This window comes from Rhinolophus sinicus, linkage group LG17 (assembly GCF_036562045.2).
Source record: "Rhinolophus sinicus isolate RSC01 linkage group LG17, ASM3656204v1, whole genome shotgun sequence".
NCBI classification, from domain to species: domain Eukaryota; kingdom Metazoa; phylum Chordata; class Mammalia; order Chiroptera; family Rhinolophidae; genus Rhinolophus; species Rhinolophus sinicus.
Window position 1 is genome coordinate 9,967,546 of NC_133766.1, and position 23,294 is coordinate 9,990,839.

A 23,294-nucleotide genomic window follows, 5' to 3' on the forward strand; every position below is an offset into this window, starting at 1 on the left:
GACCCCCAGCACAGTGCTCTGTGCAGTTTGCAGCCAGTCAGTCTGCAAAGGAAGGAGGCTGCTGCAGGAGACCTACTGTGAGTGCTTGGAATGAGTATTGGGAAATCCTTTGTTCTTCACGTTCAGGCTCACCTTACCCTTTGACTTGAGCCCATTTCACTGAAAGCTTGTATGTTAAGATATGCAGACTCTTGAGAATTACTACTTTTCTGAACTGCAAAAATAAATCAGATTTTCAAAACTGAATTCAGGTTTGGTAGAAAACTATTCAATGAAGTGTGTGAATAGGTGGGTTGTATAGACTAATGGGGGCAGCCAGCCAGAAGCGGGTGGAGGGGCTGAGATGGGTATTCAGGTGGCTCTGCGCTCTGATTCTGGTTTGGCAACATTCTAAGGCAGAATTCTTCATGCAGTCTGGACTCTCCCACTCCCAACACACAAGGGAATGGTGTCCACACTTAAGAAACACATTTTCTATCAGCATGCTCCAAATTGGAAGGAAGTCCCAGAGCTGTACTTTCAGCCCTACTCTCCCTCTTACTCAGGAAGCCTCGTTAGTAGGGCTGGTAGCACCCGAAGAATGCTCTGTGAGATAAGCAATAGATTCTAGGTATAGCGTCTGCACCATGGCCCACTTCACTGAAGGCCACAAGGCCGCCTGGCCTTCACAGCGTTCTGGGGCTCTTGAGTTTATTGCTAAATGAGGGCCGTCTCCTTTCCCACCATCAATGACAACATGCCCAGTTCTCTAAATTTGCTTTTTTTGGAACTATAATCAAGAATCAGTCAACTGAGAAAAATTAAGATTTTTTTTCTTTTGGTAAAACCAGACAGCTCATTTGAATAAGGCACATTTTTCAACATCCCTAAGAAACAAATGCAAAAGCAACCACAGCTAGGGACGACGGGAAACACCAAGAAATTGGACATGAAAGCTGCAGCGCCCATTTATACTGGTTAAGTAGGAAAAAAAATTGGGTTTGAAAGTCAACGTGCTGCTTCTTTCTTTTATGGCAGGGATGGCAAATCTCACGTAATCTGATCGCCTGGAAGCAGCTGCCTGGAGCCTTGATAAGGCTGAGACCTCGTTTGGGCACAGGAAGAGCAGAATGGCTGTGCCACAGCATCTTGCCAACTCTGCCCAACCACGATGTGACTCAGCCCCTGGTTCTCAAGCCCACGATCTTCCCTTTGGTTCAGGTAAATCCTCTTAGCCAGCAGCAAATTTAGTGTATGAGCCCCGATGAGGGAGGAAAATGGGAGATCATTTCCCAGTACAAGAACCAGTCTCTGGAGTTTTACAGGCATCAAAACAAGCTGAAATAGATACCGCAGGTAATGCTGGAGGGAAGGCATTGAGGTCGAAATTCTTTATCTCTTTACAGATTATGTGTAGATTAGGGGATGCTGGTTGTGTTCTCAGGACATTTGGATAAAGCTAGTGTGGTTCTTCACTAGTTTATATGTTTTTAAAAACAGGTTGAGAAGCAGTGAATTAGTTGGAAATGAGTTTCAATAGCCCAGTGTCAAATCTGAATGAGGCAAATGCAGGCTACAACCTAACAACATAAATAGGAATAAGGCATATTGTAAAGCTTTTTGGAGAAACAGTTGTATATGGATATCTTAACTTTATTTAGTTCTCTCTAGACTTGGTAACATCTTTTTTGCAAATATATTATTATTCACAAGTATGTGACTCAGAACCCTCAGTATCGGATCATTTCATAGACACCTTTAGAAAAAAATCTTGAATAATCATTTCGTATTTCCACAGATAATGATAAAGGGATCTGTAATCAGTAATATTCACAGTATGTATATAAAGACAAATATAAACAATGATAGAGTGTTCAAGATACTTTAATTTTTAAAATAACAAAAAACAAAGCCCCTATGACTTTTCAACAAATAAATTTTAAAATGAAATATATTATGCTTAAATCAGTGAACAAAATATTAAAATGAATACTGATACTTAACTACATATTCAACTTTTGAAAAACATTAAAAACTGCTTTTATTAAATGATATATTAAGGGCTTTACAAAGATGCACTGGTTTATTTTTATAATTATTGTTTTATTTTCAAATTATAAAAAAGTTTTCACGTTGCTATTTCTTACAAGTAAACTGTGTATAGATAATAAGCTTTATTCCCATTAAATAATCCTAAGCAGATATAACAATTATATTTTCTATTTAACATTAGTTTTTGAAGTGCTAGATACCTGCGTACAATTTTTGGTAAAGATCGTATAGCTGAATTATTATCACTTTCACATTGTATATTTGTTATATGTAGTTTAACATCAGTGCTCATTATGCTTCCTGTCTTTAACAGATAAAAATATAAATCAAACAATTAACAACTGTGAAAGGGTCAAAACCACCTCAGCGGCTGCACAGTTCACCTAGGGGATGGTGGGTGACAGCATGCTAAGCCTTACCACTGTAAGCACGGAGGCCTTCAAATGAAATACATTGAAATTATTTTATTGATTTAAAGAAACAGAAACAAGGTCATGACTACCTTTAGCGATATGAAGCCCCTACAACTTCTCCACCACCCCTTGGAAATTAAGTAGGGAACCTAAAATATGCACCACAGGAAAAAAAAAAAAACTCAAGTCCAGGGACAATTTCTGATTCCACCAGTTGCTTCTAGAACTCTGCTATTAATCAAGAAGTGACTTATGTTAATATGTTATGTAATGAGAGTTCTATAATAATAAATGGTGATGTTTCAGTATCACATATGGTATCATATACCCACAAGTCATTGTTCTAAGTCAAATAAACAAGCTATCTATTATAGTAATGAAAGGTGAACAATAAGCTATACAAGAACATTTGGAAACTTGAAAAATGCAAAAAATACAAACAACTGAGTAGAAATTAAACTCAGTACATTAGATAATAAATTTTAATTATTTGTACATTTAAAAATATAAATTTTTACGCTTTAAAAATAATCATTTTATTCATGAAAAGATCCAGAGCTAATAATATACTGCTTCTTTGAGCAATGCATTTTGAAGTAGTGGACAGAAAACTGACAGCATTTTCAGTTGATTGCACTTATACAAGGAAGGAGACGTGTTTTTTATCAAAGGCTACATATTAAAAAGATTTGTTAACATTTCTTAAATTTCCTTTTCTAAATTACATTGAAAGGAAAGGCGGAGAAACTATATTCAACTGAATGAAAAAATAAGACGCTTTGCTTCAGCTATGATCTGAGTCACTGGCAGATTAGATATGCACACTTCGCACTGGTTACAGATCCGAGGTAGCATAGGTCAGCAGGCCAATGAAATAGTTGTACAAGGCATCATCGGTCTGTGTGATGTAATGCTAGCAACTGAGATCTAGAAAGGCAGAAAAATTTTGCATATACTGTATAGATTTTTCTCCAATTTCCTCTGAGTTTACATTAGATCGACACTGATATTATGTTCACTATGCTTTTACTTTATGCTCAGGCAGTTCTTTCCTCAAATCTGTTGGAAGATTGCTTCAGAAGGTCCCTTTAGGTATGCCCTGTTAGGTATGCCCCTACCTCAACTGAGCACAACATAAGGCCTTGGTTATAAGAGATGTATGTGTTTCAAATAGATTCTTCCCCCAGTTCTTTGTGATTTCTTTTTAGGTATTAGTAAGAATCTCTGTTATCTTCTTACTGTTTCTGAAACTCCTTCCATACTTTAATCATGTGACTTAAGAAAAAACGTATCCCAGAACCTCACTGAAATATTCCAGGAGCATGATGACCATTCCTAGGAGTGCCACGTAATGGAACAGACACAGCCAATTGGAACTTCGTTTCCAATGATTATAAGCAATTCCCCCAATTTTTAAGAACATTTCTTGGGTACAGCTGCTTTTATACCAGCTCATTCACAGAAAAATAGTACAATGCCTTCCGTATAGTATTTAGGTTAAGTATTTGAATTCAAATTTCCTTTTTTAATACTATTCAAAAGTGCAAATTAGTATAAAATGTAATCCCACAACTAGGCTATTAAACTGAATTTTTAAAATGTTTGACATAGGATAGAAAAAAAAACTTTTTAAATTATCATTGCTTCATAACTGTAATTGCTTTAGTCCAAATACTATCCGAAAGGCTTTTTAGATTCTCAAGAAAACAAAATCCACTCTGTAGTTACTCTTGGCAGATTCCTTTCCTGTGCAGTAATTCTGTTGCTGTCTTATAATCCTCAGTTACATACACCATGCTGTTTCAAACCTGATTGGCTTGAAAAGTAGTCAACCTTTAACTTTGTCAAGCTTTGAGTAGAAAAACGTTACAAAAAGTGAAAAATAAATTTGTTTCCTAAAATAAGCTTATTTGGGCATTTCCGGTGATTTGCTCACATTCATCAATCTCTTTCTATGTCATTGGAAGGCTTTTAAACTGACTTTTTCATCAACCTCCAACTTCCATAAGCAGCTCTGAGCTTAGCTTATAGGTGGCACCCCTGTTCCTCTATGGTCCTCACGGGCTGGACAGGCAGCACCAGGTGGGAAATGCGGCTCCACAGGCCACTCAGCTTGTCCGAGTCCATGTGGTTGAAGGAGGTGGGTGTGTCTGAGTCGGTAAAGCGGGCCCAGAGTAAATCTCTCACTTTTTCCTCCGTTTCCCTTGGGCCGACACTTGCTTCCAATGTCTCCTCCTCTAGGAGAACGGTCAGGACCAGGGCCACGTCTTTGAAGGCGGCATTCTCGTGGTCACAATACTTGTAGAAAATCAAGGTGGAGCCCGCGGGAAGGGATTCAAAGCGGTGGACCACGGCAGCCTTCTGGCCATTCTCAAAGCCAGAGCTCAGCGCCATGTCAACCAGCAGCTTGACCACGTCGCTGTCCTGCCGGCTTCTTCCAGCCCCGTCGATCTCAATGGCAGAGACCTTCTGGGAAGAGGTGTAGGCATCCGCCACGTGGTGGCTCAGGCACTTCAGGGTCTCTCTTCCCTCTCGAGCTGCTGTGAAAATGATGGTGGCAGGCTCGCTGGGCTTGGAAGCATTGAGATGCTTCTGGAGAAACTTACGTCCTCTCTGCCACAAAAAGGAACTCTGGCCCGGAAATTTATCCTTCAACTGGCTGAACTGAGCCAAAAAGGCCTCCAAAGCTGGATTTTTGGGCACTTGCTGTGCTGGAGAGGAATAGTAGCTATGAACAGAGCTTAGCAAAGCAAGAGTCAGAACCAGGAAGCCAAGGAAGATGGAGCCTGTCAGGGGATGAAACGATAAACAACAAAATTGGAGCAGATGAGAGTCAAAAACAAAGCCTGAGGTGAACTGAAATATGAGGTAGAGCTACTGTCACATTTTGTTGGTTGTGGTAAGTTTCTTTTGCCAAAATCCTTTAAACTTTCTGCTCTTAAAATCTACCAGATATACCTCTTCTGATTTCTTAGATTTAATTATTTGAACATACAATATCTTTGTTAAAAGGTAAATGCTAAGTTCATGTATCTGCTGCTATAATATCTTGCTACAGTATAATATAAAGTTGTGATTTAGAAATGAGCTATCGATATATTTGTCCACCTTCTCAAAGTACCTACTACCTGTAACAGGCCATTTTTCTTCTAAAGGCTCAAAACGTAAAAATGCCACTTGCGATGTTAGTAATACTCTCTAATGGAAAAGGCAGTTTTAGTTTCTTGTTTATGAAATGCCTTTCCTCCTGTAGGAATTCCCATTTTGTTAAGGATGACAAAGCACCAGCCCGCACTCCTAAAGGAAAGTCCCTACAACTCTATCGCTCTATTTTACAATTATTATCACACATTGTCTTAAAACACACTGAAAGAATCTGCAAGGTGTCTAGGTATTGTCTCAGGATTTCTGAATGTGAATCAACACTGCAGTAAGACCAGTTTTATTCTCACCGTAGCTAAAATACTCCTTTTTATTAGTCTTTCGTATAGTTCCTTGTGTATTTTCTTTGTTTTCTTCCAATTTTTGTATTTCTTGTTGGTGACTTTCAGCTTCTGGGAGAAAAAAAAGAACATTATTTTCAGACAGTACACAAATGACAGTGTGTATACCTTTACACCTCGTACCAAAACAAAGAATTGTTTGACTAAAAGGATTTCTATACTTTGTAAAGTTTTTTTTAATACAAGGCAAACTTTTTTCCCTATCTTTTCCTTAAGGCTCACTAACTTTTATTCTGCTTAGAAGAATAAAATGTAGGGCTCTGAAATTCATTTAAGGAGACTGCTGTTGCTACATTCATAATTCCTCACTGGCCCTTCCATCAAGGACAAAGAAGCGAGTATCCTCCTATTGCAGCCAAACTATCTCAAATGTGATTCAACAACACATACAAAATTAAGAAGCACTGTAAGAAATGTCAGCCATATGTAAGACTCAACACCACAGGGCAACGATTCCAGTGTTCAAGTCTCACATGGCTCCTCCAGGTCCCCAAGTATACAAAGGATGAGGCACTACTCTTAGAGACAGCAGCAATTACTGTGAAGTTGCAAAATAGCTTACAAAAGCTAGTTTGAAACTCTTAGTGAAAGAGGTATACAAAACAGGGAATGGAATACAAGGTTCAGAAAATTGATCAACTGTATAAAAATGTAGGTGTGGGGTGAGACACCAATCTTTCAATGTGTGAGTGGAAAGGAGGGCGGTAGCACTCTAAGCTAAGTCACTCTAGAGTCTAGGTGTGTGCTTGAACCCAGGCAGGTACCTCGTGTCACAGTGAAAGCTGAGTATTGCTCATAACCCTTCCTGGAAAAACACCTCAAATGGCATACTCTGTTAACATAAACAAGCAGAATCATCTTCACCTGTAAAGGAGGGTTCATTTAGTCATATCACACCAAAAAACCAGATTTTTAAAATATCGCATCACAGAATTTAAGGGCTGAAAGGATCTTTAGTGAACACCTACTCCAGCCCCCACCTTACCTATCATGAAAAGGTTCAGGGATGTTAAGCGTTTTGCCCAAGGTCACATGAAGAGATGTGGCTGAGCTGAGATTAGAACAAGGTTTCTCACCTCCCTAGATTAGCTCATTCCATTATATTAAGTTGCTTCCCAAAAATAAACTACATTTTAAAACAATATTTTCTTCCTCTCTTCAGTGAACCTGCATACCAGTGAGATTCTGATGGCAGATAATGGTCCATACAAATCTCATTCATTCCTTCATTTAACAAATATTCATAAAGTTGCTTCTCTGTGCCAGGTGCCACAGAAACACAATGAGAGACAACAGTCCTTGCCTTCACTGAAGCTACAGACTGTTCTAATGATTAATGAATGAAACAGATATTTGAGATCAGTCATTGATTTATAGTGAAACATAAATTTCCAGCCCTTTGTCAAGTCCCTGGTGAACAGGATATCTTATACTGTATATGCCTTTGCACTGACAAATAGGCATTTCAGACTGAGCTCTTCAGAGTACTTATAAAACACAATCACAGAAGGTGAGAGCTGGAGAGCATCTTGTGTCCGACTTCTCCATTTTACTAAGAGGAAACTGAAGTGCCAGGAAGTTAAGAGACTGGCCCAAAGTCACCCAAGTTAGCAAGTGGGAGGGCTGGGCCGCAACTAGAATCCATGTCTCCTGACTTCCAGTAAGGACACAGCACGTTGTAACTATTATCTTCATGAGGGGAGATAAGATGCTTGTTCTTAATCTACAAGCGAGGAAAAGCAGATGTAGAGAGATGAACTGATTTGTTCCAAGTCCTATACAACTGAAATGCCTGCGTGAAGGGTACTTACTGTACTACAGACGTTGGGTTTTAAATATCCCTATCTCTTCATTTTTGTAGCATTTAGTTTCCCCAAAAATAAAGATTTAAAAAATATAAATGAAAACATGCTCATAAGAAATAAAGAAAAAGCCAGAGGTGAATTTTTTAAAAGGCATGCCCTTTTTTTTTTAACCATACTGCATTAATATAAACAGTAAATAAATAAAAACGTTGTTTTAAAAATGCAGTTTAAGTGTGGGAAGCAACTTTATGTCATGGAACGAGCTGATCTAGTTGATGAGAAACCTCATTCTAATCTCAACTCAGTCATCTCTCTTCTGCGACCTTGGGCAAAGCCCAAAGGCCTTAACCTTAGGAAAGCAACAAGTTTTCTGAAAAGGACCTTGTCCTATGCTGTGTTCTCGGTGACAGAGCAATACAAAACAGGACAGAAGTTCAGTGGGTTCTCTCACCTGGCGCCAGCAGTCGCCTCCTCAGTGCGCCCTGGCTCTCCAGCCCTGCCCTGGAAGGACCAGACTGGGCATCCTCAGGGTCTACGACAGGTGGCTCCTGGGGCACTCCAGGTCTGTCGCTCGCTTCCTCGGGGAGGGCGGCAGAGATGTTCTCTAAGTGTGCATCTGCTCCTCCTGCCTTGTCACTTGGAGAACTGCTGGGTTCTTCACCCAGACTTTCTGAAGAGAGTTGATGCCCTTGTTCTCCCTCCTGAAAACTCTGCTTGGTCTCATGTTCTGTTTCAGCCTTTGGATAGGTCCCATCAGTTGTTTCATCCGGACCCGCTGATTGATCGTCTGTATCTGCACTTCCTGAACCTATTGTTTCTACCTCTTGGTGGTCCTTGTTGAAACCAGAGGCAGGGTTTAGTACCACTTCTTCTTCAGTGGTACTTGCTGTAACTGTGGTCTCCTGTACCTGAGAATTTATTGATGGGTCATTGTCCAAATCCTTTGGAGAGTCTATTGAGATAAAAAATTACCATTTTCAGTGAAAAAATTTCCCCTTTTTTTTGTTTTTGTATTTTAACAAGATCCCTGATAAATAAGTAATATTTATATAGATTTTTATGGTTTACAAGGCATTCTTCCTAAACATTATTTCTCCTGACACCCACTAAGAGATTAAGACAAACAAATTTATTATCGTGTTAATAAATTTAACCAGTATTAGGTTGGTGCAAAAGTAATTGCGGTTTAAAAGGTTAAAAATTGCAAAAACCGCAATTACTTTTGCACCAACCTAACAGCAATGTAAAACATTCTGAATGACAGAACCAACATTTAGTTGTATTAAATAATACATCCTCTCTCTAATGAAGTAATGGATCTAGGCAATCGTCAACAGCAACTAAAACCATTATGCAAAAAGCTAATGAGGAATTTGATCATGGATGGCCAGACAGACAACTGCTGTCCCACTCATCAGTCTTAACAACACAAAAAGAGGGAAAACCAGACATCGTTAACCTCCCGAGTCAATGCAATAGAAAGTGCACTATACCACGTAGAAAGCACCCCTGCAAAACAACTGAACTTGAATCTGATCACGCTTCTAGAGCTAATTACCAGTTTCTAAGAAATACAGGGATTGAGAAATATATTAAATTCTGCCTCAGGAATGTAATCAGTAAAATCCAGAATGTGGGACATTCCAAGGGACAAACGACTCTGTTTCTTTCGTAATAGCAAGAAAAAAAAAAAGGGGTGACCTGTTGATTAAGAGAGACTTACTTCAGAGACACAGCAACCAAATGCATTATGTGCAACACTGTTTAGATCCAGTGTCTGAGAAACCAATTTTTAAAGAAATATTTATGAGACAATCAGGAAAATTTGCATGCCTTTTATTTGATGATACTAAGACATTTTTGTTCATCTTTTAGAATAAAGGTATTGTGATAACATTTTTAAAAACAATCCTTATCTTTTAGATAAGGATTTCAAGTATTTAGATAAGCTTTCAAGTATTTACTGTTCAATGGTTAGGAAAAAGGAGAAGTGAGGGAGTCTAGAGGAAACAATATTAACCATATGTTGACAGCAGATAAAGCTGTTTGATGGCTACATGGGTTTCACTTCATCTCTCTATATACATTTGAAATTTTCTCTAACAAAGCTTAAAAAAAGAAGGCAACCTACAAGATACATAAATCAAATGCTGTGTGAGACCCAACTGTAAAGATAAACAGACAGACAATAAAAAACAAAGAAACCCAACTAAGAGAAAAAGATTATTAGACAACTGGGGAAATGTGAATACTCATGGATATGTAATGATATTAAGAAATAACGATTACTAATTTTCGGGTGTGATAATGCTATTTTGGTTACATATTTTTTGTAATCTATCTTTAAGAGATATAAACTGTTTACAAATAAAATGATATAATGTCTTGGATTCTCATTTAAATATTCCAAGGCAGGCCACAATATCACCATTATGTAGTTGAAGTTAGATGTTGAGTGCATGGGGGTTCATTATACTGTTCTACTTTTATACATTTTAAAAATGTCCTTGGTAAAAGATTTAAATAAATATGCCCTTCTTCACTTCTGAAAAATCGACTTCACATTTTGCCTATTTTGTATATCCTACACAGAAGTAGCATGAATTTAAATTTCATCTGTCCCTATAATTGAAAGATCCCCTCTAAATATATACCATATCTCAGTTTTCTTGATTTTTTAAATAAATATTTGTCTACCATATATTTTTAGGATGCATTGCATTTTTCTAATACCATTCTATGATTGCAGTCTTAAAACATTAATCTTACTTATAATCTGGTATTATGGTAAAATTTAGTAAATATAAAAGAATAAGAATAATCATAACAAATGAATTAAGTTAACTTCTTTGTTACTTCCAAACTTCAGGTGTCAGTCATCAGAGAGTTTCTCTCTCAGCACAGCCCTAGTTTCCTACAACACCAACTTCAATGCTGTACAAACGAGTCTTACCCTCCAAAGGATCCCTGAGTCCTCCGTCGGCCATGTTTGTCTGCTGTCTCTTCAGACTTTGGGATACCTTTTGTTAGTGTCTGGTTTTCCTCGCGAAGATGTCTTGTTTTCTTCTTGTCCCAAGTCCCAAAAGACTCATGCTTCCCGTGGACCCAGGAAAGGCATATATAGAGTGACTAAAATGAAAATGAAAAAAAAAAAAGAATTTAAATGACTTTTCATTAGTACATGGAAGAAAAGCCAATTTCAGCTGTATTTATTAAATCTGTTTAGTTTGAGTATTTCCTCTCTGAAACTTTTTCTAGTGAAGAAAAAATGTTCTCTGGCTTTCTTGAGGATCATTCCACATCCTGGACTAGAAATAGAAAAAAGCTTCAGATTATTAACCTTGAATGCCATAATCTCCTAATACGTTCCCGTGTGGTTGAAAGGATGTAAAATGTAAGACCAAGTAACCAGAATCTTAAAGAAAACATCTATGAAATTGAAATAAAAAGTAATTCTAAGAGTGAAAATGTAAGTCACTACTGAATTCATCACTGCAGATTTCCTTTATGTTTTCTATTTCTGTTCCATATAAATTTTTCAGAATTTGCCTGTCAGAAGCTTTTACTTACACTTAACAAGTACCAATGCACAGGGGTTACTTGCAAACTAAGATGGCTTCCTTGGTATTAGGAGTAGGAAATACACATTTGGAGTTCATCACTGCCTTCTTAGTGGTATTCTTTTGTAAAATACAGAGACATAACTTCTTATACAATGCGTTTTAAGGTAGTACTGAAAGAAGACTGATACATAAACTAGTATGAGCTATATACAAAAGGAATCCAAATCAGAGGTTAAAAGCAATAAAAACTGTATCGTTTTATAGTTAAATCTTATTTTTTGTCGAAAACAATACTATCCAAAGTTACTTAAACTTCATTATCTGTAAAAATGATTAAGGTTTGCTAAATACAAAAATATATGTGATCCTCAAAAAATTAAGACTAGAAGAACTACTATATGATCAAGCTATTCCACTTCTGGATATTTGTCCAAAGAATCTGAAAACACTAATTGAAAAAGATATCTGCACCCCTATGTTCATTGCAGCATTATTCACAATAGCCAAGATACGGAAACAACTTAAGTGTCCATCGATGGATGAATGGATAAAGAAGATGTGATATATATATATATATATAATGGAATACCACTCTGCCATAAAAAAAGAATGAAATCTTGCCGTTTGGGACAATATGGATGGAACTTGAGGGTATTATGCTAAGTGAAATAAGTCAGACGGAGAAAGACAAATACCGTGTGATTTCACTCATGTGGAATCTTAAAAAAAAAAAAACACACACACACAACATAAATGAACAAACAAAACAAAACTCATAGATACAGAGAACAGATTTGTGGTTACCAGAGGATAAGGGGGTCAATTTTATGGTGAAGGATGGAAACTAGACTTTTGATGGTGATCACTTTGTAATATATACAGATGTCAAATTATAATGTTGTGTACCTGCAACTTGTATAATATTACATACCAAGTTGACCGCAATAAAAAACAAAAAAATATATGTGAAAGAGCTTTGTAAAGTGTACATTTTGAGAGACTAGCCAACTAGCCTTCCTTTGTATCTTTCTTACAGCACAATTTTGTAAAATTAAAAAACTTTTAATCCCAAATGCCTAACACAGTGCCATCTTTTAACTGAAAAGATATGAATGAATGAATGAATGAATGAATGAATGAATGAATGAATGAATGAATGAAACAAATGAATAGTGGTACCAATGATAAACTAGAAGGGAAGGGAGGAGTTGGAGACAGGCGTCCTTTCTGCTGGTGCAGACCTACGGACTACAGTGATACACAGCATATCAGTGTTTCCTGGGAGAAGTACTGATTGGAAAAGGGCATGAGGAGACATTTTGGGGTCACAAAAGTGTTTCATATCTTTATTGAGGTAGTGGTTACACTTGTCATCAAACTTAAATCTCTACATTTTATCGCATGTAGAATATCAATAAACTTTATTTCAAACAAACAGAACTGCTCTCAAAAATGTGTTACTTCATACCTAGATGGCAGCCCGTAAACATCCTGCAGAGAAACCACCGCAGGTATTTCTATAATCTGACAAATGCCCAGGGTGCTCCTTTCTTGTCTCAAGGCACATGTCAGTCCTGTAGGCCATTTCTTCAGGCCCTTTGTAACACAGCGTGTTCATGTTCACAGCTGAAGCGGTTTTCCCTCACAGCTGCAAGGAAGAAGTGGTACAGACATGGAGCTTTTTGACACATCCTCACAAGAAGTCACCTTGTGGGGGTTCTGGGAGAGCTGCAGGCCAAGGTCAATCTTTGGAACAGTGTCCAGTCCATACCAGGAAGCGTGTACATTAGGGACCTCTGCACTGCGTAACGGAAGGGAGGCAGAGCCTCACCCTGATGGAACTGGGATGTTGGAGGCTTTCTGCAGCTGTAGGAAAAAACATTCCACAGTATGTTCAAAAAAAAAAAAAAAATGGTAACTTCGATGGGGACTTTTGCAAAAAGGAACTGATGGAGACCTGTGTGTTCCATATGGCACAAACACATTTATGTGGAGGGAAGCCCTTTTCAGTTGGATTGTGAAATGTTGGTTTTCAGTGCCCCGTATGTGGAGGTTATGATGATTCGTTTTTCCACATAAGTAAAACTTAGGTTCATCACTGGAGGCATCTCCACTTGCCTGGGACCCTGCAATCTGCAGTAAAACTTTTATCTTTTTGTTTTAACTGTTTCCATGAGGGCCGGAAACTGGTGAAAGCAAATAAGGTTTTATTCTCCATTTACGGAGAATGCACCATGTGGTAGGCTGAGGGATGTGTCCTTAATGTCAATATCCTGGGACTTCTCTAGAGAGGGACACAGATTTGCTTCACTACTTCCTTTGCAGATGTGGCTGCCCTGTGCTCTGTCTTGTAAGATGTCCCCTTTCGGCTCCATCTCCCTGTACCAATGGCAATGCTTTGACAACCTGGTAGGTGTTCACTGTCCAGTACACAGGATGGTCTTTGCACTGCGGTAACAACCAAGTTTAGCAGAGTCCAACATGCAAAATTAAGTGTTATAAGGGTAACTCCACAGATTGATCATATTACATGTTTATATATGAATGTTACTGAGTCGTAAAATTTTGAAAGTGTCCAATTCTTTTTTATTGCTCTGTACATTGTTTAAATAGATATAAAATGCAAAATTAAACCCATGAACAGAAAGGATACACATCAGCTTCCATTTAGTGCTCGCTTCTGCAGAGGAAGATGTGAACAAGAATGGGATTCGCCTGTACCTGTCAAGTATCTTTAAGAAAAGAGAACCAAGGTAAATGTGGCAAAATGTTCATGTTAGATCTGAGTACATAGATGAATGCTGTTTTCTGCGCTTTTCTATCTGTTTGATGTAGTTAATGTTTTAATGAGTAAAAAAATAAATTAGCTTCTGTGGGGGAAAGAATCAAAAGGAAAGGCATGGAATGGTGATTCTTTGAGCCCACATGTATGGGCTTATGTTACAGAGACATCATTCAACCACAGTCTCCCATATATTTTGTCACAACCAGTTGGGAGGAGACAGGATAAGGAAAAGCAGCCTATGAGGACAAAATCGGGGCTGGGAAAGCAGTAGAACCCCTCACCCAACCGCTAGTCCATCCTGGAAACTTCTAGTCTCGCCATGGCAACCAGGAAGGAGAGGATGGCATGGAGACCTGGAGGAGACCTACACAAAAAGGAAGAGGCAAGCAGGTATCAAAAAGCACTGTTATCTGCAACACTGAGATGGAAATTGTTTTTTAAAGGAGAGGGAAATTAGAAGTTTAGCAGCAAAGACAGACAAGAGAATCAGCCAATCCTGGATGGTAGTTTAGATATAAATGCCATCGTGACAAATGTATGGCAGTCAGAGCTCAATACGTATGTATCTTTTTTCTATTTCTAAACACTTATTTTAGTGCATGATGCCATTTTAGGCTCTAGGGATAAAAAGCAGCGGATATCTTGGCCCTAAACCACTTACCATCCCGCTGTGGAGACAACATAAAACACACAAGGACAGTGACAGCTAACATTTACGGAGTGCCTTCTCTGGGCCAGGCAGCATTCAAAAGCACTTTATGTATTAACTCATTACATCTTCACAATCTTATGATGTATGGATTTTAATTATTTCTTCTATTTTACAGATGGAGAAACTGGACAGAGGTGAAATTGCCCAGGGTCATTCAATATTGTCAGAATTCGAAGACAAACCCAGGTCAGCTGGCTGCAAAGCCATCATTTTTCCTGTACAACAAGCAGTTCTTTGTTCCCAAGATTCCATGGAGGGTCAAAGGCTGTCGGGGGGGAACTGAAGAGATGGACAGGGTATGACTTGTCTCCCTTTGACAGGTATCTATAAAGGGATCTGTAACATGCTGATGGCCACATACTCTGGATGTCATGGAATTCTTTCTGTGCCTGGGCTTGCCTGGGGTTTAACTGAGAGATGAATCTCAACTCAGTCATCCACAACCCAGGTCGGCCTTCTCTTTAGTACATATTTTCTCCCCTGTTTGCCCCAGCATGTTTCCACTAATCTTCCACTCCCAGGTCTGCCATAAAATAACAGGGGGTAGTTATATGTCATGTTTAAAATGGCCACCATTATGTGAAAGTAATATTGTTGACTCCTCCTCCGTATGGAAGAAATGGACACGGCTCACATAATCCAAAATGGATAACCGTCCAGATCATTTGTCGTGAAAATTAATTGTAGGCAAATACTTACACTTTCAAGTTCAGTATTTGTAACTATGGAGTATTCTAGAATCATCTACAATGTTTTAGGCAAGTATAGTCATACCGAAAAGACCTAAGCTGAAAAGCTACAACGCTTTCTAAATTTTCTCTCTTGCTCAATTTTATGAACTCTTCCACTTGATGTTATTTCTAAGAGCAGATCACATAACAGGTATGTGATAATATGATCATGTCTGCAGGTCAAGTACCCTACTTAATGTAACATTAAAATTAGTATTTTTGATTCCTTTCTCTTGCTCATATAGTCACTTAGTTTATGACACCACACAGAATTGTTTGTGAGGAGGGCTACAAGAGTCCCATTATTTTAATTAATGAGAAAAATGTGACTGAGTTGTAGCCTGAAATACCAACAATGACCTTCAGACTGACGTGAAATCCTTTTATGTCAACAGCAAAGTACAATAACTATCTCCATCTTGCAGTGTTAGGAGCACTCAGTTCCCATCCTGTGAAACCAGATAAATAACCACCGTGCTTGTGCTGCCATTGCATTTCTCCCAGTTTGGTCGGCAGAGCAGAGTCTCCTAAGGCACTGCTTATAAAATGCAGATTCCCCAGCCCTGTGAGCAATCTACAGAATCAAACTTCCTGTGAGATCAAGAAATTCGCAATTTTTTGACAAGCTCATGCAGATAGATTTGAAAATCAATGGTATAAATCCATTCAATTTGTCATTACTATTAAAAAGGAGAGACTGGTCAAAACAGAAAGACCTTTTCTTTAGTTTGCTGAGAATTAAAATGGCACATATGTAGAGGGTTTCTTAGTATGTATGTGAAAAAATTTTGGGGTACTGATCATTAACACCATCCTCACAAGCAATACATCGTAAATGTTCACTTTTTGAAGTGAGCTTTCGGATAGTGGAGGAGTTCTTAACCAAGGGTTAATGATAAACTAACTAGTCTTCACGCAGGTGAGCAGTCCACACAGTTTATTCAGCGCAGTAACAGGAGGCATCTTCCACCATGACAGACATAAGGCGGATACAGGGTACATCTCGGGGGTACATTCTTAATACAGACGAACAAGCAACTTTAGGTTTCACAGCATGGGGCAGGTATACAACAGCCATTCATTCCTCACTTCTTCCTTCCTACAGAGTCCTGATTTTAGTAGGGGAGACATGTGCCTACCCAGCCACAGGCCACCCCATTCCCGTTGCCTGGCTTCCCGGCCTCCCTTGCGAACCAGTACCTTTTAATGAGATGTAAGAAGAAAGCTGGAGGGCATTTTGAAAAAGAGTTTCTCTCCAAATAAGACAGAGCCTTCAAAGGAGAGAGCCCTTTGCTCCCTACTTGCAGCCTTTGATGGGGCCTGAAATGTCAGGAGCCCAACAAGCCGCATTGCGAAACTAAGAAGACAGAAGCTGATACAATCAGGATCCCAGAGGGGAAACACAGCAAGAACCTGTGGCCTCGAGAACACTGTCAAGCTGCTACACAAGCAGAGGATTATCTAGCATCTGAAGTGGAATTTGAACATTGTTCAGTGGCTTCTGAGATGTTTTCAACAGCATTTTCTAAGTTTCTTAACCCGAACTCTGGTTCCGTGCGGCTCCTGAACAAGTGAAGGCCAGCATGTGGCTGTGTCCAGCGGGCCCTGGTTAGTGTTAAGAGGGACGCTTCCCTCGGACTCCGTAACACACATATGGAGTCCAGCTCGGTAACTCCTTTTGTCACCTATCTCACAGTACAGGGACTTTTCCATTTCCAGAGTAGGGCATTTCCAGGGTAGTTCAGTCACCACAGAGACAGAATAGTCTTCGTTTATGGAGAGCCCAGGAAGTGTAGACGGGCATTTTTGCACGTGTTTGTTTCACCTATGTAGGTGTTGCCTGACAGAATGTGATTTCTCTGACAGTGACCAGTTATCGATAATGTCAAAGCCACACTGAGGCCAAAGAGAGCCAATGATAAATAAATGATTATATATGAATAAATTGCAATATATAGAGATATATAATCACTGATTAATATATATGAGGTGGAATTTAGAACAAAGTAGTTTCTTATTAAGATGTCTAGCTGTTTTACCAGAATCACCTAGAATCAAGCAATAGTGAGGATGCTTTCCCGCAAAAATTATCCCTAGAAACATCATTATGCTACAGACAGTATGGGGCTCGCCTCGTCATTTGTCAATAATGAGGCTGTAGAGCTTTTTAAAGGGGGTAAGCTAATTCCAAAACAGGGAACATGAAATAGTCTGGTTCTAGACGAACAGTCTGGCTGGAATACTGATTAAATTTGTGCTGGACAAAATAGGTGTAGACCATTGTATCAGATCCAACAATTTAAGCAGTTCCCCAAAGTAGTGACAGTCTGAATCAGATTTAAAAGGAGTCCTTTTTCCATCTTCCTTGGGCTTCTAGTACAAAACCCTCTAGAGTCGCCATGATTTTGACTATTTAAGAAGTTAACTGCTTTGGCCAAGTTTTTTGTTTAAGGTTGTGTCTGTTCTGGTCAAGATTAACTGTAACGCAGGGTTAAAGCCAGCTACTCTAGAGTCATGTATCCTTTTTCTAACCAGTGGAGGACCCAGAAGAAATGGGTGGCAAGCTTTTTCAAAGGTCCACCTGGTCAGATTTTGGGGAGCCCACTCCAGTGGGAATGACCAAGGAAGAATAAGGCTTCTGTTAGCAGAATTATCAGGATAGCACTCAGGGCAATAGTCAGCTCTGCTAATACGGTCTAAGAATACTTGGTAACATTCATTTGCAACAAGTTCAGTTTGGTACAACCAGTGGCCTAGTTCTAAACTAGGAAACCACTGTTGTCCACAATCGGGGCAATGTGAATTATCCGAGAACATCTGGCCTACAGAGACAACACAGAAAGCAATGTAACAGTAAGAGGCAACAATGACAAAGAGAGACACCCAAATAACCAGTCCTATTGCAGGTTTGCTTTAGCAAGTTCTCAGTCCGACCACCCCTAGTTAGAGGAGGTTAAATTTGGCTTGCACCTCCGTGCAATTCTTCAAGATTTCGTTGTCTATTTTTCACTCAACTGCAACTCAGTCTCTGAACTCAGGGACCAATCCGCTCTATTACGTTATGAGTCACTTGCTAGGAGCACAGATCTCAGAATACCTCTTTCAAATCCCAGCTTTTCAAGGAAAGATAGGGCGCTAGTCTAGATATTTTCTCTTGTGTGTTAATCAGCTGCTGATGTCATGCAGAGGCACGTGGCTTACTCTGTGTTGCTGGTAAGCTATTCTGTCTGCGTGGTCAAACAGAGGAGCTGACAGGTCCAATGGGTCTTTGTGGGCGCTGGCACTCTTGCCGTTGTAATACACGTACCCAAGTCTTAAGGCGCTGGCACTTGACGGCGATGTAGGGGGTTCAGGAAAACCTGGGAGAGTCCTCTTGAGTGTGGATCCAATGAAGTCTGTCTCGGGCGGACCTTAATCAGGACCCAGTCAGAGAGCAGCTGATGCTGAGGTGGCTGGAGGGTCTCAGAATCCTTCACATACCTGTAAAGGATAAAACTTCAGACGACTCATATGGGTTTTGAGTTGCTCACAATATTATTAGAAACATGCATTTGGAAATCATTTGGGTCAGTCAAGGTAGATGAGAATTGTCTCATGGGTTTCCCCATGACAATGTCACATGGATTCAAACCAATTTATCTACTGGGAGTTATTCTTATTAACGGCACTAGGAAGGGTTTTGGTTCATTTAAGATTTATACTAGCTTAATTTTTTTTTTTTTTTTTTTTAGGACCATGTTTCCTTTTTCTATTCCTTCTGTACTTTGGGAATAAGGCTCGCAGAATCATGTTTAACCTGGTAGAACTTTGAGATTTCTTGTATAGCTCTTCTGTGAAATGGGTGCCATACATGGTATTCCCATAAGGTGCGGGGTAACGCTAACAATGGTGATAGCCTTTCCATAAGAGACTTCAATCCATCCAGGTAAAAGCTTACAAAATGATTAAATGATATTCTTCACAGCTAACAACAGCAAGTTGGATGAAATCCTTTTAAAGGCTGAAAAAGAAACCATGAGGGGCATGTCTCACTGCCCAAATCTATTCGTATAGGTTGATGCACATTTTAAGTTTAAGAAGTAATAAGGCATAATCCTGAGCAATGATCCTGAGCTTTTCTTAGGAAATAGAGAGTAAATCAGCAGATGCTGTCATCATCTTTGGAATTCTTCATGGCATGAATGTAACATGTGAACAAGGTGGGGTAGCAGGATGTACGGAGCAGCAGACAGCCACCTCGGCAATGCCACAAGTCATCCGAGTACAGTGTATACCCTGACCTTCTCCAGTGTTCTTTTTGTGAATTCTGAGGCTTGATCCTGTGAGAGCCCTAAGGGACGCAGGGAAGGGAGGAGTGTTAAAACTGTATCAAGATTTGGCCTGAAAAGCAGAGGGAGTTACAGCCCTAGTTGTGGTCAGCCAAAGCATTTTCCTTACGACTAGCAACAGACACTGTGATTCTCAGATTTTAAAATGGCAAGGTCAAAAGGCAACTGAAGAGCAGCTCCAGCAGTGCTGCAAACTGGGGCCAAGATTTTGACGGGAGCCCTAGATGAGGTGAGACAGTTGCGGAAACATACTGATGTGTTTTTTTGAGGTTAGGTAACAATATGTGGGTGTGTGCTACCAATTCAGGTCTTCCGGCAGAGTGCACAGAAGGTGGGGTTCCTGACTCAGCGACCTTTGTGGTGACAACATAGGGCATAATGGATTTCCCCGGAGGGTCTACTGACAGGAGCCCCCAAAGTAAAAGTTTCAGTTGTTGTATTGGGAAATCTTGGGTGTCTAGTACATGGAACATGTACCTGATCATGACTAAAACCCACAGGATCGCGAGGTTTAACTTAGGAGTTAGCAGTAAACTGAAATGACTACATCTGACATTGAAAAGACGGAGAATTTTGTACTTTTAGAGTGAAAAGGGGAAATGCAATTTAAACCACAAGATACCATTTCACATCCACCAGACTGACAAAAATTAACAAGTTTGGCAATGGGGGCTCTCCAGATTCTAGACGAAACCACCCCTCCCTCCCCAGCACAGCTCCACTGGCAGGATCAAGAAGGCTTAAAGCTCCAAATGCTCAGAAGAAACCAACCCTTCCCCCAACCTTCATTTCTCCAGTTTTGAGAGTCAAGCAAGTCCTAGAGCTCCAAGTATTCCTGAATCAAGAGAACGCTGGTGTTCCCCCTGTTCCTGACAAGACGCCCCTCCCCTGGTCCTGCGAACCACTACAAGAGCCAGAAGGGCCCCAAAGCACTAAGTGTTCTGAGTAAGACCACCTATTACCAGCCTCCCTGCTCCATTCCTTAGCCTTCTCACTATTGGATGAGTAAACAGGGCAGAAAATGCTCCTGGCAAGATGCTCAAACTCCATCCCCTATCCCCCTACCCAGCCTCACAGCTTCACGATTATTACCTGCGGGCAAAGCATCAGGACCAATCAATTGCATCAAACCTGTGCATCTTGAGGTCCTCACCATGAGAATCCCTTCCTGGTTATAGCTCATCATCCCCTTAGTCTCTAATGGCTCTAAGAGCAGTGAGATAACATCCCTTCCCCTTGCTGCATTAATTTTTTTCCCATAAAACATGCACCATTTTGACATATTAAATATCTTAGCTATTAGTCCCTACTAAAACATAAACTCCGTGAGAGGAGAGCTTTTTGTATTTTTATTTACTGCTGTTGCCCAATAAACATTTCTTGAATGAATAAACAGCAATTTGACTCCTTCTACCCAAACAATAGGAGCACAAATTGGTACAACCACTTTTGGAATTTGTTTGCTATTATCTAGTAAAGCTGAAGATGTGCATTTCCTATAATTCAGTAATTCCACTCAGGTTTTATAACGTAGAGAAATTTGCACACATGCATTTAAAGACATGAATAAAAATATTTATTCATGGTAGTATTGTGTAAAATAGCAAACTAGCAGCCAAAATGTTCATGAACAGTAGACTGGATAAATTGAGGTACTGACTGCCATACAATGAACACTGTACATACAGACACAGGTGAAATTCAAGACTATATTGATTTGAAAAGTGAAAAGCAAGTAATGGAACATACACACACGCGTGTGTAGTTTCCATTTACATACAGTTTCGACATACTGTTTAGGGATAAATATGCAATAAAGCTAAAGAGAAAAGAAAGATAAGCACAGGGTAATTATTACCTTTGATGCGAGAGGGAAGGAGACGGCTTGGAAAGGGCATACAGAGCATTCCAAAGATAATCATAAATATGTGTTAACTGCGTAGGGAGACAAGAATGTTGACTGAATCATAAATCCTAGTAGCTTATATACGCGCTAGCCACTATTTTATAATTTAAAAAAGCAAGTCGAGTAGCAATAGCAATGGGCTAGAGAGAGAGATTAATAGGCAAAACCAAACTTTTACATTGTGGACAAAAAAGGGTGCACCAGTTACTCTGTTCAGAGGCAAAGTGGGTGACTGATAATATTGAGGGAAAGAACCCTAGAGAAGGGTTTGGATCTTTCTTATTCTCATAAAATTATAAGCAACTATCTCTTCATAGATAAGGTAAAAGCAACCTCCCCAATATTGGTATGGAAAAGAAAGTTTATCTTGGCAAACTCCATAAAGGCATGTATCTGTGTGAAGGGACAATGTTATTTCATTTGGTGCCTTTGTGCAAATTAGAAAAGGGCACCCTCCTTCCAGGCAAGATACAGCCCAGAGAACCTCACCTGGCCAGGTATGCAACAGTAATGTTATCTGTGAGATAATAATACTTAGTAACAATAGCTCAATAGCTATCTGCTCTAAGCCCTTTACTTGTTATTAACTCATGTAATACTTACAATAATCCATTTAGAGAAACAGAGAGGTTGAGCAACTTGCCCAAGGTCAAACAGGTCATAGAGAAGTAAGTATTTGAGTCCAGATAGACTGGTTCCAGAGCCTGTACTCTTAGCCACTTTAAAATATCACCTTTCTGAAACAGTGACAATTGAGCTTAGAAATCCTTCATTAGCTATTTGCAAAGTTACAAAAATACTCTTCAATTGTGTATATATATATATAGAAGTGGGCATGGGGGAAAATTACCTCTCTTAATCTTCTACTTCCACACAAAAAGGTCTAGGATAGGTTTCAGGGAGTCCTGAACCCTCTGACACGACACACAGAATTTTTTATGTACACATATGCATTTTTTCTGGAAAGAGAGTACTACATTCCTTTGGACTCCCAAAGGAATCGGAAACGGTTCAGAAACATTAGGTGTTGCTTCCTTCCTCAACTCTATTAGCTTAAGTCAAAAGCAGTTGATTTGAGGTAAATATATATGATTACTATTAGGCTTATAGAAATGCTGAAAACACTTAGAGAACCACTATTACTCTACTGATTATTCAACATAATTATGTAAGTTATTAAGGAAAGCCCACCATGTACTAGGCCCAATGCCAAGTCCTATGGATACAGAGAGAAAAAACTTACAGAACAAATATAGAGAATCCAGACTGGAACCAATTTTAGGTAAAGGCTCAGTAAGGGCTTTTAGACGGACATAAAAAGATCACCTACAGAGATCACAGAAAATTCAGGAAGGCCCACAGAATACGCTGGAGTGCCTTTATTTTAGCTAATAACAGTGGGCAAAAACTAAAGTTTGAAGAGCTTCCCTACTGCACAAATGCTGCACAAAAGAAAAACACAAATCAGGTGTCTTGTGTATAAGAACTAAAATTTAAGATTCTTCCTAGAACTTTAC

General features: G+C 39.3%; 2 protein-coding genes across 2 annotated transcripts; both read right to left on the minus strand.

The window, feature by feature from the left end:
* Positions 1-1,847: 1,847 nt before the first annotated feature.
* Positions 1,848-10,845, minus strand: LOC109447574 (torsin-1A-interacting protein 2). The gene is made up of 4 exons (XM_019732189.2): positions 10,706-10,845; positions 8,204-8,704; positions 5,897-5,998; positions 1,848-5,230 (listed from the first exon to the last, which is right to left on the minus strand). Exons 1-4 carry the CDS (start codon positions 10,737-10,739, stop codon positions 4,470-4,472), a joined length of 1,398 nt encoding a protein of 465 aa, XP_019587748.2. The 5' UTR covers positions 10,740-10,845; the 3' UTR covers positions 1,848-4,469.
* A 5,620-nt stretch (positions 10,846-16,465) lies between these two features.
* LOC109447817 (torsin-1A-interacting protein 2) lies at positions 16,466-18,852 on the minus strand. The gene has a single exon (XM_019732520.2). The coding sequence runs from the start codon at positions 18,358-18,360 to the stop codon at positions 17,965-17,967; it is 396 nt and encodes a 131-aa protein (XP_019588079.1). The 5' UTR covers positions 18,361-18,852; the 3' UTR covers positions 16,466-17,964.
* Between the last annotated feature and the right edge of the window lie 4,442 nt (positions 18,853-23,294).

Bases quoted from the DNA above. Each gene is read 5' to 3' on its own strand.
- LOC109447817 (XM_019732520.2), bottom strand. From the start codon at position 18,360: ATGTTCTCGGATAATTCACATTGCCCCGATTGTGGACAACAGTGGTTT.
- LOC109447574 (XM_019732189.2), bottom strand. From the start codon at position 10,739: ATGGCCGACGGAGGACTCAGGGATCCTTTGGAGG. The intron at 5,999-8,203 runs GTGAGAGAACCC...TTTTTCTCCCAG, and splicing joins GAGGCGACTGCTGGCGCCAG to AAGCTGAAAGTCACCAACAA. The intron at 5,231-5,896 runs GTGAGAATAAAA...ATCCCCTGACAG, and splicing joins AAAGGAGTATTTTAGCTACG to GCTCCATCTTCCTTGGCTTC.